This window comes from Alligator sinensis, unplaced genomic scaffold (genome assembly GCF_000455745.1).
Source record: "Alligator sinensis unplaced genomic scaffold, ASM45574v1 scaffold223_1, whole genome shotgun sequence".
Taxonomy (NCBI): Eukaryota; Metazoa; Chordata; order Crocodylia; family Alligatoridae; genus Alligator; species Alligator sinensis.
The window spans coordinates 861969-880495 of NW_005841936.1; the positions used below are offsets into that span (position 1 = coordinate 861969).

General features: G+C 42.4%; 1 protein-coding gene across 1 annotated transcript in view; it reads right to left on the reverse strand.

Annotated features, from left to right (window-relative positions):
* The window catches only part of LOC102380392, a 150046-nt gene that overhangs the window by 42118 nt on the left and 89401 nt on the right, over nt 1–18527 (reverse strand). The window contains 1 exon segment of the mRNA XM_025199104.1: nt 1–40. This exon segment is cut by the window's left edge and continues 23 nt beyond it. Within this exon segment, the coding sequence (XP_025054889.1) occupies nt 1–40 (40 nt within the window).

Below are 18527 nucleotides of genomic sequence, written 5' to 3' on the forward strand. Positions count from 1 at the left end.
CCACAGTGAGTTCTTGGATCAGCGAGTTCTCCAGTCTTGCCTGTAAAACATTTGCAGAATGAAGTGATACAAGCCATCCTTTAATGACCGGTATTTTTAGAATGCATTAAATTTTCAGCAAAATACAGGTGGAAACAGAATACATACTGCAAGGACTAAATAATTCAGTACTATACTAGGCATCTTCTGTATACACGGAATAAGTTTTAATCACAAAACACCTTACACTATCTGCAGGAGACACCGATAATCCAAACATCCCAGGTTAAATGCTTCAGGCTGTAACATTTTAAAACATGGAAAGCAATAAACTTCCCAGGTAAAAGAAAAAAAGCAGGAGAAAAACTGGTCAGACACCAATGACCAGAATCCGCTGTATCTGATAGATCTGCAAAAGGTCAAAGGTTAAAAGCTTCTTTTTTGTTGTCTTGGGGTAATGTTAGTGCATAGTTTATAAGACTATGCACAGTTTGGTGTTAAAACAAAGGTACATTTGTCCGATACAGCAGAAGTGAGGATAAGCTTTCTTCTACTTGATTCATGACCAAATTAGCATTGTTTAATAAATACTGCCAGACTAAAACTTAGCGCACAAACGTTTCAAGGAGAGCTGGGTTAAACTGTATCAAATACCTAGAAGAATACTTAGGTGACAAGACTGTGGGTGAGTCTACATGTGCCCCTACGGCGCCATTGTTACTGCACCGTTGTTTAGTCCTTCCTTTTGGACACAGTAACCGTCCATACTGCATTGTGCCAGCAACGCGTGGTTCTTTAGATGCTACATCGCTCCAGCAACATGCTATAGCAAGGGAGTGTGTTGCAACGGTGACGTAGCTATGGCATCACAGTTTGTGCCTGCCAATGCTATGGCAACATCTTATGTAGATATGCTCTGTGTGAATAGATCTGGAAGCTTCATATCTCCTTAACAGAATCAATGCTAACTTATGCAGTGTATTTAAGCAGTGGGCATTGCAACACCTGTGAAACATTCATTCAGCATTTGTCATCAGGTAAAAGCTGGTGTGTTTGAATAGGAGGAAAGCTTGGATGTATTTTGCTATGGTTGCATTATCATCTGTCTTCTGAAGTACAGTCAGTCTTCATGAACAGTCTTCCCACTGCTGTCTCTATAACAGCAATAAAATCTGGCCCTATACATCTTATGGGATATAGAAAGTATTTAGTTATTCATAATAATTTATATAAATCTATAAACATAAATCAGCTTACTTTTATACAGCACAGCAGAGCCATAAAAGCAGCACATGAGGAAGATGCAGCCCACTACAAATGTAGTGTATGCTTTGATTTCTTAAAATCTTTTTATCTGCTTTCTTTATTTTTAAATTGAAGCTCTAAAGCAACTTGCAAAAGAGCATATGAAATTATGGACATTTTTGAACAAGGGTAATGAATGATCTTTGGAATGTTTCTCACACTGTCATTTTCAATGATCGAATGGTTGGTCACTTTTTTGTAAAGAAATAATTAAAGAAAGCTGCCAACATTGTTAGCAAGTTAATGTGGTGATGGAATTGTGCTAAATTACATGGCCCCTTCTTGCAAGTGTTCCCAGTTATGTGTGTGTTCCTGTTCCACAGAGACTATTTTGGTTTAATTAAATATGGTCAAAAGATCACTTAATGAATTTCAGAATAAACAAATAATCCATGTTCAAAGGTTGAAATGACTATGCAGTCTAAACAAACTCTTTTCAGCAACCACTAGGGTATCCTAGTGTTATAGAACAACACAGCATCCAGCAGCTTAAAATCAGAATAAAATGATTGGTTGGGACTAAATATATTTATAAATATTACAAAGTAGTACAAATTACTATTAAATACTAAATGCATTTCAGGACGTTCTAGAAGTCACAGTCAGAGACTGAACTCCACTGTGCTGAGAACCATTTGAAAGAGCTTGTACTCTAAATGAGTGGTTTTGAAACTGCATAAAACCCAGAGTTTGTGCCTACATTAATAACGGCAGTGGAGCTTCTCATTGGTCAACAATGAGTAACAGTATTGCTGACTGTAACTACCACTGACATTGGCAAACATTCAGAGATGGGTCAGGTGTAGGGTATACAAGCAGCAATATCTTACAGGCAAAGGGGTATGTAGCTAAAAAAGATTTGAAAACCACTGCTTTAAGGAATTTAAAAGTGCAATAACTTAATCTTAGAATAATAAAACAGCATCAAAATCCTAGATATAATAAAATAAAAATTCCTAAATGAAACTGAATTGCACCTAATATCTAATTGAAGCTGGGTAGTACCAAAAGTTGAATAAACTTGTATCTACATGAAAATGCTGAAATGCACTCTACTAACTGATTCTCCATAACTTTAAGATACAGTATTATCTGGCATTGGATCTTATCTGTTCTAAACAGTCATGCAAGTAAATTAAAGCAAGCATGGTCACAAATCAGAGGTTCATGCCATTGCATGTGGCCCTTTCCTAGGCACACAGTGTCTTCTGCTATATAATAAAATGACCCGATATCACCCTACAGTGACTTGCAGAGAGCAAGGTGGAATATAGAAAGTAAGAGTATTAACACTTTGAAAGAGGCAATACAGTGCATTTTTTTTGTTTGTTTGTTTTGTTTTTTTACTTACATGGTACTTTTCTGGTTTATTAAAATATGCATCTTGCATTCTAATTGCAGGAAAGAAACTAAGAACCTTCTCTTTTCATTGCATAACTTGTTTTTAGGAAGAACAGTACATTTAATTCTTAAATATTACATAATGGTCCAACTACTGAAGCCATTAAGAAAAATTCTCATTAAATTTTCAGTGCAAATTTTGCCAGAGTAAAGATTTCAGATGTAGGCCCTTTTTCAAGTGTGCTAAATACAGTTGCCAACTTTTGCAATTTTATCCAGCATCTTGTAATGAAAAGTAAAATAAATAAATATATTTCTGGCTCCTTATAGCTAGGGACCATTGTAATTCAGGCTCCAGTGGAGGAAAAAAGGAAGAAAGAAAAAAAAAAAAAAAAAAAAAAAAAAAAATCAGCAGGCTTGTGGATAGTCCTGATTTGAACAGGGGACTGGACTAGATCACCTCTTGTGGTTCCTTCCTACCCTAATTTTCTATGATTCTATGAAAAGTGAAGGCTCGCCAGAGTCAATTTCAGGCGTTATCCAGGGCAGGTACTCCTACACCTCTGACTGGTTGAGGAAACCTGCCATGGGGCTGATTGCCATAAAACAAGCAGCACACAGGCTGTTCTACAGCAGTTTTAATAAAGTAAAGCTCACTACTTATTAAACAACTTTTGGGTAAAGCGCACCACTTAGAATTCTTAATAAAACAATAATAAAGTGTATTAAACAACAACTTTTATTGAGTGCTTTTATGGATTGCTGACCCTCAGGGAAAATCTACAGCTAGGTGTGGGACAGAGGCTTCCCCAGCCTGGCACAGGGTCTCCTGATCCCTACTTTGCTCTGCTACCATTAGGAGGAGGAAGGGAACTTCCCCCTCCCCTTCTCTGCATGGTGGGGTGGAGTCTGGCTTGCGAGACCCATGCTGGGTGCCTGCCCCTACAGCTAGACATGGGGTGCAGGGTGCCCCTATAGCAGGGGCTTCCCCCTGCCCAGCACAGGTCTCCTGATCCCCATTCTACCCCACCACACAGTGATGGGGAGGCGGAATTCTCCTCCAACCCTGCATGGCAGCAAAACAAAGCAGGGTTCAGGAGAAACATGCAAGGTGGGGGTAAGCCCCTGCAATGGGGGCATCCTGTGCCCCATGCCCAGCTGTGGGGGCAGGCACCCAGCATGCCTATACCTGCAGGCCCTAGGGCAAGGGGTACTTACCTGCTATGCTCTGGGCAAGGCTTTTAAACTCCCTGCCAAAGCAGGGAATTGAACAACCTGGTTGGCTGAACCCCAGCAGGAGCTCACTCTGTACTAGACTTCCCCTAGAAACATGTAGGGCTATCACAGTGTTTCTGGGGTTTTGCTGCCTTTCTTCTCCATATTTCAAGTAAGTGCTTTTTGAGGGGAAGGGAGGAGGTTGGTTTTTTGGGGTATTTTTGAACTTTTTTCCCCATCCTCCTTCTCACCCATGGTTTCAGGCCATTTCCAGCCAACACTAAATGTCAGGCTTTCCCCCGAAATCCCCTAAAGCCTGTGGTCCCCTGAAATCCCCTAAAGCCTGTGGTCCCTACATAGCAAAGCAAAAGCTTGATGCAAGTGTACCTGAACGGATCAGAAATCAAAGAACAGACAAACAAGAAGCCAAAGTGTGTTTTTTTTTAATCCCATGATTTTTGTGGCATGACACAAAGTGTTCAAATACATCCCAAATGTGCCCATCCTTTCATAATCACACTCAAAGCAGGGTTGTAGCCAATGAGCTAGGTCTCCTCTTCCTTTTGCCAGCTACCAAAGGCTACTTTGGAGGCTGAGACCATAAGAAAGAAAGAGGTGTTAAATCACTGCAGGTATACTTAGGGTTAATAAGTTCTTATAGTTGATTCACTATGTGACTTTGGGGAGCCAGGCAATTTCTGTATGCCTTTATAAACTGTGAATAACAAAAACAAACTCCTGGACAGGTGATAATACATAAAAGTTTTAGAAGGAAGTAGTATAATTAATTTATTACTACTAGATAGGGGAAAGACTAACTGAATCCAAAATGGAGTTTCACTGCAATCACTCATATCCACAAAAAAACATAACTAAAGAACTGAAACAGGTTTTGGCAGCTGTGTTTTGTGTCAACCTGATCACTAGGGATATGGTAATATTCTGTTCTATTATCCCTTCAGTGGGGAAAGCAATACTTCTTAGATGATTAATTAGGTCCAAGCATTGTGGACTATTAATTAATCAAACAGTCCTAATTGCAGGTAATGAACAAATTCTGGTGGAGTGAGAAGAGAGTGTACGTATATAGGTCTTTTCTCCTAGTAAAACTCATTGAGGAAATTGCATGAAAAACCTTAACAAAATCAGAGTAATTTTTTCAGTTTCACTTTGAGCATTTATCAGTATCTCTGGATCTACTATAAAAGAGCTACTTTTCCAAAATTCAAGACCAATATTGCCACAAAATTCATATCGTTCCCATTACAGAAAGAGGATCAGAGGGTTTTGTATCACTGTTTCCACATAAGTTTGTTCTAATTTCAACAGCCAGATGAGAAATAGATTTTTAATTATTTTGTTCCTTAAATGTACAGTATTAATATCTGAAACTCTAGACAAACCAACTCACTGACAACATTCAACTTTTATGAAGGAACACACTAAGAAAGAGAGAGAGACTGAGAGAGAGAACATTTTATTCATTGATTTCTCTAGAGAGGATATTCTAATTTAAGAGCAGATATCGCATTTACAAAATTATATCTTTTCTGAATAATTATGTTGCTTAATAATTATTTTATTGTTCAGGTAACTCCCCATAATGGGAGTATTATATATCATAGGCAAAACGCATTGAAAGAGACTCATGAGAAAAGCAGTGTACATTGTTTACAACTTCTGAAATTATTGTTTTAAATTTGTTTTATAAGATACTGTTTCCATGGTTGTTTTAAAGCTCAGTATGAAAAGATATTGCAGGGATCCAGGAGAAATAAATATATCATCTCTTGTTTCTCTGCATTTATAGGCTTCATACAGTGAGACTGCAGAGATGAGATGCCATTATACGTTATACATTAAAAGGATATTAAAGTTACAAGACAAGGGCTAGCTGTGGAATGCCAGAATTAAGGTTGCCCATTGCAATCCTCTTGTGCATATGCATTATGAAAGTCTTTAATTAATTGAACATAACTATTTTGTCCACTTAGCGATTTATATTATGGTAGTTCACAGCCCAGATGTGGTTTTGGCTGTACAGAAGTTCTGCAAGTCTAAATTCAGAATCTGAAGTTAGGTACTGAAAAAAAAACAGGGGCAAAATTACTGATTATCTGCAAATATATTGATTTAAGTGACATGCTCAGCATTACATAGAAACACTTCTTCAGGGTACCATTACATTCTTTCAATAGGACAATCCAGGGGTCACTGGTGCCTCCTGAGTCGGGGAGGGGGGGAGCACAATTTTGGGAGGGCCCAGGGGCAGGCCAAAAGCCACTACTATACTTTTGTGCCATGGCTTAGTTTTACCCCCCGCCCCCACAACACGCTGCCAGCCCACATGGCAAAAAAGTCCCTGTCCTGAGCGGTGCTGAGTCGGGAGACAATTTGGGGGGGGGGGGGGGTGTGTGCATGTGCCCCCCCACCCCCACCAGTTGTGTGTGGGACACTCCCTTCTTTTCCAGGGGATCTGTGCTTCGTTCATGCCTTTCTATATTCAAATGAGGCAAGGGCCATACAGACAACAGACTATGTTTTTAAGAGAGCAAACTGATAAAACAGAAATTCCATCACGTGGCACCATACTGATTCCCACATGGGTCATCAGTGGCACAACACTGAAATCCACTGCACAGGCCTTTGCCATTTAAGCCAATGGAATAACTGACAACAACAATTCATAGATTCACAGAAGCTTAGGGCTAGAAGGGACCTCGTGAGATCATTGGGTCCAGCCCCCCTGCTCTGGGCAGGAAAGACTGCTGGGGTCAAATAACACCAGCAAGGTGTGCATTTAGTCTCCTTTTGAAAATCTCCAGGGTAGGTGCCTGCACCACCCCCACTGGGAGTCTATTCCAGAGTCTGGTCACACAAACCATGGATAAGTTTTTCCTTGTTTCCAGTCTGAAACCTTCTTCTAGGCAGTTATGAACATTGCTCCTGGTTTTCCCTGGGGCACTTTGATGAGCAGTTGATCACCTAGGCCCTGGTGCTCTTCCATAATATATTATTTGTAAGATGCCATGAAATCCCTCTGAAGTCTTCTCTTTAGTAGGCTGAACAGTCCCACATGTCAGCCTTTCTTTGTATGGCTTGGTCTTTGGGCCTCTAGTCATATGAGCGGCTCTTCTCTGGGCTCCTCTGAACTTTCCCTTTTTGACACAGTTTCTTCTCTCTTCTATTCTCTAAAACAGTTGGTGAATCCCCTTCCCTTCTACAGCTTTCAGTTCTTTCTATCAGGAGCACTTCAGCAGAATTGCAGAACCACCTTGTTGTACCTTCAAAGGTGCAAGTTCAAGTCTTGTTCAGGACCCATGCTGAAAGCTGGTCTCAATCAAGCCAGCTATATGCAAGTACCAGTCATCCAGTCTGAGGAGACAAAGGAAGGTGAATGTGATGCTGTCACATTCTTGTGCTAAGAGTGCTAAGCCTAGGTAGACTTTTGAACTTTAACCTCTTTGCTAGGTGACCCCAATCAGCTTCCCCTCCTCAGACTCCCAAGAGGTGATCTATTACTCAGGTATCTCCCATCTGCAGGTCTCACTTGAAAACCGAGTTTGTCCTGGACTAGTATAACTGTTGCCTAGTGGAGCTTCCATGACAATTGAAAACCATCCATTTTTAACTTCTCTCCATTTTTACCACAAGATCATTACCCCATGTACTTTCAGTCCAGCAAAGAAGTAGAAAGAAGGCAAAAAAACCTCCCAAAATGAAAATAAAACTTTGCAGTCTGACACAGACACAGAAATTCCTCAATATCAAACAATTAATAAGTTAGACATAAGCTATACTTTTAAATTATTTGTCTTTGTTATGCTTCATGACTGCCTGGAGCACAAATATTTCAGAGTAGCTTGTTATCCTCTAGGTGGGGCAGCTACTAGAGAAAGATGATGCATACATTTTGCCAATGAAAATCAGAATGAATTGCTTAGAGATGTGCTAAGACTTGACTTGGGAATCCTGGATTCTGTTCCAGGCTCTAAGAACAGTGTTACAAACACATGTGCATCAGTCTTTCCCAAGCATGACCTCTTCTGTCCCCTTTAGCCTTCCCTTGTCCCAGCCCCTATGCTGGCTACGAAAGCTAAGAAAACTTGGACAGTGTCTCTTGCAAAAAAAATGCAAGACAGTGGCTGGGGCAAGACTGGGCTGTGGTAACAAGCCTATCACAAAGAAAATCAAACTCTGCTAATTGCTTGCAACCCATTAGGCATGAAAGCGAGGAGCTTGTGGTACCCAATACCAGACCCATGCCATAAAATAATAAAAGTGACAGTTAAAATTGTTGGCAGAGACCTGACACACTCATCACATGTGCATCTCCAAGCCAAGAAAGCCAGAGAGAAAAAGGCTGAGCCAGTGTAACTAAAGAAGGCAAGGAAACTACATATTTCAATTGAACTAGCAACTAAAGAAGACAAAAGACTAAATATACATTTCAAGCAAAACCTGTAAAACAATGGTCACCAACCAGTGGATCTTGATCCACCGGTAGATCTCAGAGCCTTTTGTGGTAGTTCTTAGAGCCTCTTGGAGTCGATCCGAGGCGGGAGAGGGTGAGTGCCCATATGCATGCATGCACATGCCCCAGTCCAGCAGTTCAGTCCATGGGGGAGGGAAGGAGTGGGGGCTGGATCGAGGCCCCTGCGGTAAGGGACAGTGCCGCAGAGGCAGGAGCAGGGGTAAGTTGAGTGGGGCCCCAGCCAGGTGGGACTTACCTGCTGGGGAGGGGCTCCCCCAAATATCTTTTCCTCCCTCTGCCTCAATCTGCTCCCTACTCCCCTCCCCACAGATTTACCTGCTGGGTGGGGGATGGGGTGGTTGGCAGCGGCACACAGTAGATCTTGCATTGCTTTTAAATGCCAAAGGTAATCTACTTAAAAAGGCTGGAGACCACTACTGTACAAGATGCAAGAAAGATGACCTGTACGTGACATCCTCACATTTCTCAAAACAGGCATCCAATGTCTAAGGTGTTACAAAAGTCTCAAACATTCAACGTATGCCTGGAGTTTTATAAATAGACCATCATCAGTAAAAGCTATTGCAAATTTGCCCCATTGATAAACAAATACCCAAAGACCAGTCCAGTAACCAATGCCTCTAAGCATCCTGTTTGACCACTCAAGGCCCATCACATTTAATTGCTAGTCCCAGGCTACAAAGAAACATAAGTCTTCACACCTAGACAAATCCAAAAACAGGAGACAGGCAATTTAACAATTGCAATATGATGGTCACCCTTTTCCTTCCTGTTTTATACGGACTTTAAATCAGCCAACCATCAAGGAAAAATGCTTTGAAGCTATACAATTAAACAGCTAAAGCAAGACAGAACTGCCAGCAAAGTGTGCAGTCCAGAAAAGATGAAGAAGCCATACTGTACCCAGCTTAACCAGCAAAGGATCCTGATCAGTGAAGGCTGCAAGACTGGACCAGCTTCCCTGCCTACATTTGTGAGAAAACACTGCTGCAGCTAAATTCGTACTAGAACTTTTGTATTAGCTCATTTGATATTCGAAAAGAGTCTTTTTTGTCATTTAGTTTTGTAACTTGTTGGCTGTTATTAAAGCAAGCCTTCCTGCTATTAATCAACCAGGTGTTGTGTCAATTCTTAAAGCACTAGGCTTAAAACCTGCTTTTTAAGTGCAAAACCTCTGTGGATATTTATGAAAATGTTTTTATAGACCAAAGTATAAAATGAAAAACAGAACACAGTCAAAGTCAGAACAAAATCAATATTCTGTTTCTTAAAATTATTTAAACCTAGTCTTTTGTATTTAGAGTCTGAGGTTGTTAGTTAAAGAAAATTAAGTGGCAATTATTTGGTCTTCAAATGATTTTACACTATAAAAAACTGATAATTAGAAACAGCCTTTCCCCTTGTAATCACTCTATTGTTAGCTGATAATACTCATACAAAACCTAATATGCATCTGAAATTTGTGCTGAATGCTTTTGCTCTTCTAAGTATTGAACAGTAACATGAGCCTTTTTTTTTTCAATATGTGGAGATATTAAAAGAATATGCCCACATCTAACAACACATATTGTCACCCCAACTTTTCAGAATCCCAGATCTGCCCGTTGTCATAATGCATATTCATTCCAATTATGCTCTTTGCTACACTGATGGAAATCTGAATTAACGCTCCTGACCACAATGAATATACCACTCCCACACCTGGTTTCATTCATCAACCACTTTCTGGTAGTTTGCCTGTTAATGCTAAAGGATTTTTTAAAGAATATGCTGCAGTGTATATGCTCTGCATTTTGATAAAGCAAATCTTTACCTGCTTTCAAAAATATCTCAGTCTATACCAAGTAGAAATGGAAACAAAAATACTCAAGTTTAATACTTTTGCAAATTCTTTAATATTCCCTTTCATGAATCCCATAATAATATTTTAAATATATTTGGTCTATGACAACATATAGAAAAATTTAAAAAACAGCTTTGAAAAGTCTTAATTAATTATTACAACTATTCAAGAACCAGCTTTGCACATTAACTTCATGGGGCATGTGTAGACAAAAACAGGGGCCCTAAATTGAAGTGCTGGGTTTTTAAAAACACCGCTTCAATTTAGGGCACTTTAAACCCCCGTGTCATGCACATACCCAACTTACCTACCTCTCTGGTGGCAGGGAGGGGAGGGTGAGCTGCCAGTGGGCAGTCCCTGGGCTGTGGTGGGGTGGGGTTGATGCTTCCCTCCGCAGCAGTGGTGTCCTCCCTGCCAGGCAGCACCCACCAACAGATACCCAGCTTAGGCAGTCCTGGGGGGCACCACAGCTGTGGAGGGAAGCACCAAGCCCCCATGCAGCTCAGGCAGGCTCTGGGGAAGGGGAGGGGGTGGAGGAGGGAGATCAGGCTTGCCACTCTTCTTGGTCAGAGCCTGTCTTCCCAGGCTGCTGCCAGGCTGCCTGCAGGGCTTCCTGCAGAGCCACGGAGTTGCATGGAGCCCAGTGCTTCACTCCACAGCTATAGGGGCAGCAAACAAACTCCTCAGAGGAGTTTTAATTTAATAGATTTCACAGACATGAGGGGCTGGAAGGGACCTGGTGAGATCATCAAGTCTAGCCCCAGCCCTGCCATAGGCAGGAAGTCACCTGGGATCAAGTGACCTCATCAAGAAAAACATCCACATGGTAGGTGTTTGCCCCACCTCTAGGGGGAGTCTATTCCAGACCCTTGACACTCGCACCATAAGGAACTTTTTTCTTATGTCTAGTCTAAATCAGCCTTCCTGGAGTTTATGGCCATTAGACCTTGTTATCCCTTGGGGAGTTCTGGTGAACAACTGCTCTCCCAGGTCCTGATGTACACCTCTCATATAATTTTAGGCTGCTACCAAGTCCGCCCTGAGCCTTCTCTTCTCCAGACTGAAGAGTCCCAAATCCTTCAGCCTCTCCTTGTACGGCTTGCCAGGGGAGTCTGTCCTTGTACTCTGAAGGGACTGAGGCAGTATGCCAGAGCCTCCTCAAGGGCTCCTGGGGCATGATGCCCCTCCCTGCCCCCCCGATACTGGCCCCAGGGAATAAATCCCACCCTCACTACAATGCAGAGGCACAGGGGAGCAGGGGACTTGCTCCTGGCCATGCAGGATGGCAGTGGCAGAGCTGGGGCCACTGGTCTGGGGTCCAAGTAGAAGATCGGAACAGCCCCAGGCGGCATCATTCCATGAGCGGCAGCCACATGGCCCTGCCCAGCATTTCTGAGAGCTCAGGTCTGGAGGAGGGAAACTCTTTCCTTCCAAAGATGATGCCCAAAAGCCAGATCACCTCAGATCCAGCTCCCAGCACTCCCCAGTTCTCTGGAAGGGTCAGATCTGGATCTCCAGAGTGCACAAGCTGCTCAAAACCTTGAAGCAATGCCCCGGTCCCAACCTCACAGCTGTGAGCCCAGGGGCTCTGGGACTGGAACCAACCAAATAATCTTGGGAATAAGGTTTCTGGGTCCTGGGCAGCTGTAGCCAGGAGGCTGCAAACAGCTGCACCGGGCTCTGGCATCAGCTCTGTACCGGCACATGCACGCATGCCTCAGAGCAGACAGTGGGGGAGGGGGCCTAAGGCAGTGCAACCCCTGTCTCTCGCCCGCTCCCAGCATGGAGCTGATGACTGGGCTCCAGAACCCAGTGCAGCTGTTTGTAACCAGCCTGGGCTCTGGGGAGCTGCAGTAAGCAGCAGGTAGCCTACAAACAGCTGTGCTGGGCTCCACAGCTTCAGCATTAGCTCCATCCGGGCGGTGACTGCACGCGCACCTCAGAGCAGACAGCAGGGCAGCACAGTCCTCCTGCTGTCTGCTCCAAAGTGGGGGAGCAGTGGGGGTTGTGCTGCATCAGGCCCCACCCCCACCATCTGCTCTGAGGCATGTGTGCACACGCCAGTATAGACCTGATGCCGGAGCCTGGCACAGATGTTTGCAGCCTCCCAGCTGCAGCCAGCCCCAGCTCTGGGTAGCTGCTGCCAATCAAGGAACCCATGCTGCTTGTAGCAGGCCTTGCAGCCTCCCTGCCCCCTGTTGGGAGCAGCCCGGGCTCCATGGCTGGCAGCAGCTACCCAGAGTCGGGACTGGTGTTGGCATGCCGAGTAAAATGGCCTCGTGTGCCATGCTCAGCACACGTGCCGGGGCTTGACAACCCTTGCCTTGGATCATACAAGTGACTCTCCTCTGGATTCTTTCAAGGTTTTCCACATGCTTCCTGAAGTGGGGGGCCCAAAACTGGACACAGTACTCCAGCTGTGAAGTTTGCTGTGCCCCAAGTCATTTAAAGTGCATTGTGCCACCAAGGTTCCTACAGGCTGGAATTAATGCACAATACACCACCAAGGCATGCAAACACTGACACCATTAAAGCGGTGCAAAAGCATTTAGCCTGCTTTACAGTGTCATGCACATATGCACCTCATTTTGTCTACACACCACATGGCCACAGTTTTCATATTGTGCTACCTGGTTCTGACCTGTGTTGATTACAAGCATTCAGAGTAAATGCTTTAATTAAGCTTAGTTAAAATTCATTATCTTTGAGACAAACAAAACTCACGGCTAAAGGCAATATCTTTTATTCGACCAACTTAGTAGCAGCAAAAACATTCCTTTCTTTGCAAGCTTTCAGGTCCAAACATCCTTCACCAAGCTGAGAAGAATTCAAAGATTATAAAAGTTCTCCCATGTACAAAAGAAACGTCATTTTGCACAGGGGAGGTAATGGGTGGAAGATTATTCCCCTTGGTTCCCCACAGAGTCCTTTTGTGAGAAAGTTGCTCTGTGATATGCAGATGAGGCAGGCTTCTTCCTTGGAGGTGTTAGATGTCAGGCAGGAAGGTGACATTTTTTTATTTTTTGGTTACTAATGGAGTTTACATTTCCAAACAGCTAAATATGATATCTTCCATGTTTCAGGGATGTATGTTGTAGCTGTGTTGGTTTAAGAAAGAGAGACAAACAAAACTCTTGGGCTAGAGGCGGTATCTTATTAGACCAACTAAATAGTAGCAAAAAAATTAGCTTTGGTCTTGGCAGATTTGCTTTCCTGTTACTTGGTAGGATTTTTATTTATTGGATATCTTAGTTATGGCATCTACTATACATGAACCATTGCTAAACTTTGACAAATACATAAGGAAAAATAAAGGCCATTTGTTTTGAAGAAACTACCACTGGATAATAGACATGTTTAATCTCTGTTAACTAAAGACTTTATTCACAAGCTTTGATTTGTGAATACAGCTATTTTAATACACAAACTTGTTCAAGTTTTCTAAAAGAGAAAAAATGCTCTGAAATAAAACAAAACTGAATCAGTTCTATGTTGAGGTATCAGCATTCTGCAGGCATTAGATCTGATTAAGATACAAACCTCAGCGTCTTAGATGCAACTAAGTAGCACACATTAAAAGTCACAAGTCATGGAGGGGGCACATACCTCTATGGTTGAAAGCCACTTTTACATTTCCCAATTCTGTGTCAGCCATACATTGGTTAAAACATTTAACTTAGCAGGAAGCCAAGGATATACAAGCCTAGGTATGGTTAGTAGGGCTGTGTGAAGCTTTGGGTGGTGATTCCATTCAGAGGAGACTTGACCCGATTTGGTGGCCAAATCTCCAAATCCAAATTGAATCAGGGGACCAATCAACAGGTCCAAATTGATTCAAAGCTCTCCGAATCTTCGGAAAAGATTCAGAGAGCTTCAATGATTCGGACAGCCCACCCAGTGCAGCAGGGAGCTGCAGCCAGATTCGAAGCTGGTAAGTAAGGGGACAGGGAGGAGGGGCTAGGGGAAGGGGTAGGGGACCATGGGGAGGACTACGTGGGGGGCTCTGCACGAGCCCCCTGACCTCCCCCAGCCCTCCCATGGCTGGCCCCAGCTCCAGCCCTTTAAGAAAAAAATGAGAAAAACCCCAGGACTCACCGGCTCCTCCAGCAGCTTCAGGGCTTTGGGGGGGACTCGTGCAGAGCCCCCCACATGGTGTGGGGCAATGGGGGGCAGTGGAAATTGCCCCCCATCAGCAGGACCTTGAGTCGGGGCTTTTTCTCGTGTTTTTTTTCCTTAAAGGGGCAGAGCCATGGCAGGCGGGGCAACCATGTGGGGGGAGGAATAGGACAGCTGGGGGGGGTGTCAGGGGGCTTGTGCATAGCCCCCCACACAGCATAGGACAGTGGAGGGGGGCATCGGGGATCACCCCCCCTCCCAGCAAACACCAGGTGAGTCCTTGGTTTTCTTTTTCCAAGTGCCAGGAGCTGGGGCAGGCAGGGGACGGGCCTGGGTGCTTCGGAGATTCAACAGCAGCCAAATCTCTGATTCAAATTTGGCTGAATTGATTTAGGACAGTGATTCAAATCACCAAATTGAATCACTGTTCCCTGTATCGGCTGAATCCGAGCCCAAATTGAACACTAGCCACCTTGCACAGGCCTAAGGCTAGGTATCTCCTTTCTCCTAGGGATACATCCAAAGCTGATTATAGATAGAAGACAGAAAAGCAAAATCAGTTTATGTCATCTCTGCTCTACTATAAGATTCCCAAGCACAAAATGAACTTCTGTTGCCAGCTATACAAATACAGGTATTTTAACACATGCACTTGGTTGAGTTTGTTAAAACTGAGAAAAATACTCTACAATAAAATAAGTTGTAGGACTAGTGGGTGTTTGTACATGTGCTCCAGGAGGCAGGGGTGGGGGGATGCTTTAATTAGTGCTCTAATTAAAGCACCCGAAGCATCATGTGTTACTCAACTGATTCATTTAGACTGAATCTTCTAGTTGCTTGATTTCAAGATTGTTAAGCATTATATGTATGTAGGTCACTAGACATAATAGAGTGCTGGCCTGGCTTGCCTCTAGACCCTACTGAGTTATAAATGAATCCAATAATTTTCAGCAGCAGTGCCATAGCACCCTGAGGTACCACAGAATCTTTTCAAGGGTGATGAGCCACCCTTGCTCCAAGGTCAAACTGCCCTGATGTCCCTGTCTTTTTATGTGTGCTCCAAGCGTGAGGTGTGGTGGGGAGGAACTTTAATTAGAGTGGCTCCAAAAGCCACGCTAATTAAAGCACCCCCAATGTCTCGTGTATCAGTGTCCCCGTGCTTCAAAATGGCTACAGGAGCACTTTAACTAAAGCTCTTTCAACAAGCACCCCCACCATCATTTTGAAGCACAGAGACACTGAAACACAAGATCTAGAGGCTGGCTAGAGTGCACTAATTAGCACATTCCAACAGACTCAATTAATTGAGTCAGCTCCAATGCGCTGTACTTACAGTGTGTTGGAGAAGCTTCTCGGCATTTCTACAAGCATCCTTTGTTTCCAGACTGGAAAGAAGCTGCAATTCTGGGGATAGGATCCAGCTCTCTTTAGGACCCAGGGGAGGCGCTTGCCTCTCTTTCCTTTCTGATAAGAGGCTAAAGTTGTGAATGTGAAGATAAGAAACATGCAGGAGCTTTGAGCTAAGGGAAGCCAGCCCTTTCACCCACCCCAGGAGGTTCTTCCTGAAGGGAATTGGAGACCAGGACCTGGTGCAAGTTGGTGTGATCCACTACCAGGCCATGCTGTACCTCATTGTGCCACACTAGCCAGACCCTTCCCATGGAAGAGATCCAGCCACCCTTCTAAGAAAGCTGTATCCTGCCAGGAGTGCCTCCCATTATATAGAGATGTCCCCTACACTTATCTTCCTACCCATCCTCCCTTTCCCCTTGCTCTTTAAGCAATACACTAAAAATGAACTGTTTCCACAATGCTTGGGAAAGTTGTGGTTTTACTGTGAATCTTGCAGTATGTGACATTTTGCATAAAGCCCTCACTCCTAGCAGGAATTTCATTTTTCATTTAAAAAAAAAAATCAAATTCCTAGACCCCATACTTAAGATCCTATGTGACATTTCAAAACTTTTTGAATGAAATGGTATCTGACCCTTAAGGCTTTGTGCTTCATAATACTACTGCTCTGCCTCAGGTTATTGCTTCAGGGATAAATACATTTAAAAATTGGGGTGTTTAGACAAAGGTGAAAGGAATCACAGCAGCATCTTTCTAGAGTACTGATTCTCAACCAAGGTACTACCAGGCTCAAGGGTTACATTAATTATAATATTATAAAATTTTGATGATTCATGCATGTATATTCAGTTGTTGTTTGGGGAAGGGGTATTTTATTTATTTCTTTTTAAACACGGCAATAAATATATATATATTTTTTTTAAATGGGGCACCAGTAAATTCAGAAAAGTTATAGAGGGGTGGCTTAAGTCTAAAAAGGTTGAGAACCACTGCATTGAACAAAAAAAAAAATCAACCTTGAATTAGATGAGGGATAATACCTTGCCTGTGAATTTTTTATTATTTAGTCCCTATAGATAAAACAGACGTTTCTCTAAAGGCTCAATATGGCAGGCTGTCTGATTTACCTGAGGCTTATTATAGGCCTCAGAAAAATAACCATAATATTTTATTACTGGACTAGCTCAGCTACAAGGACTAGTCCATACACTTTTTTCCTCTGGCTCACAGATTCCCCAGAATATAAGTTTATCCGTAAAATATTACAAAACCCCTCTGCATTCCCTCCCAGTCATAGCAGCAATCATATGGGGGGAAATAAATAATTCATCACAGCCACCAACTATCAGTAGCTCTTTAACCTAAGGCATTAAATGCCCTTGTCTACTAGCACCATAAATAACTGATCACGAGGCTCAAGGGGACGTTGGGTGGGTGTTTTCAGATATGTGGAGGGTATGTCATTCAAAGAACAAATTACAGATAATTATGTGTGCATTTACTTGTATTAATTATTCATTTCTAATTATTCATTTTTACATCCTTTGTCAGTTCATCTGAAAAGAAAGGAGCACTATTTTGAAGACAGAGCCTCATTACATGTTAGCTGATATCACCAAATAAACTCATTTTATGTATTTTAAGAACTAAATAATCATTGTTTAGAACCTTCAGACCTCCTACATATATCACAGTTCTCACATGTTTCATCTCTGGCTAATCAAATATTTATGTCTGAAAAAGGAATCTGACCAAAAATGGAAAAAGAACATAAAAATAAAATATAAAAATGTCAACTAATTTTTATACATATATGAACAACTATACCAATTTTTTAAAAATGCACCATGTAAAGCAATCCAGAAGATGGAAATGAGCCAGAAATTAAGGGGGTGAAAAGAACTGTTTGAGTTCTTAAATACTTCCTGCAGGACAGACAATAGTGAAAGCTTTTGGCAAAAATCACTGTCTTGTCCTATGCAGCAACCATGAATCAGGGAACACCTAAATGGCCACAAATGTATTGTAACAAAGTAACCAACCCTTAACTCAGGGCATCTAGAAAGATTCTTGGAGAGCTGGGAACAGTGCTGTAGAACTCCAACATGTTGCATTTATCTCAAAGCAGGAAGTCAACTTCTGAAAGAGTTTGTGACTCTAGGACGGGTTCTTCAAGATTCAAAATTTAATGTTCAAAAATCAAATGAATTGAAGCTTAACATTTTAAACAGGCCCATGGATATTTATTTGAATTACAGAAATTGAGGTGGCTTTCAACTTTTACTTACATTGTAGAACCATCTTGTGTTTTGAGTTTGCACAGTTTATAACACAACTGGGTCCTGGCATACGAGCAAGGTCTAATAAACTATCCCAAGAGAGGGAAGGGATGAGATCCTTCATTACCTTGCATCTCATACTATCATGTATATCTATGTTGTGCAAAGGTAAAATGCTTACATTAAACTAGAATGATGGCTCTTTAGAGCCATTTCCCCCCCTCACTTCTTGTAAACACAAAAGGTATTTATATCTTACAGGAAATTACAGCGGCTACAAGAGAAGTCAGAGGGATGACTGGGGTGTCCAGTACCCTGACCACTGGTTGGTTGATTGATCCGATTTAATATTCCCTTTCCACTGCCTCCAGTTTTGGGTAGTGGGTAGGGTTCCTCTTATTTAGTTTGGTACACACTAATTTCCTGGGCCATTTCAAAAGAAACAAAGCTTCATTTCATGGATGGTACAGCATGAAGAACATTGTCAATACTCAAAAAAGAACAGAAAAATACCGTGTACTTAGAATGAAGCAGATTGGACCTCATTTATAAAACAAAATATCCTATTATATGCAAGTGGCTCACACTTACTTACACTCTT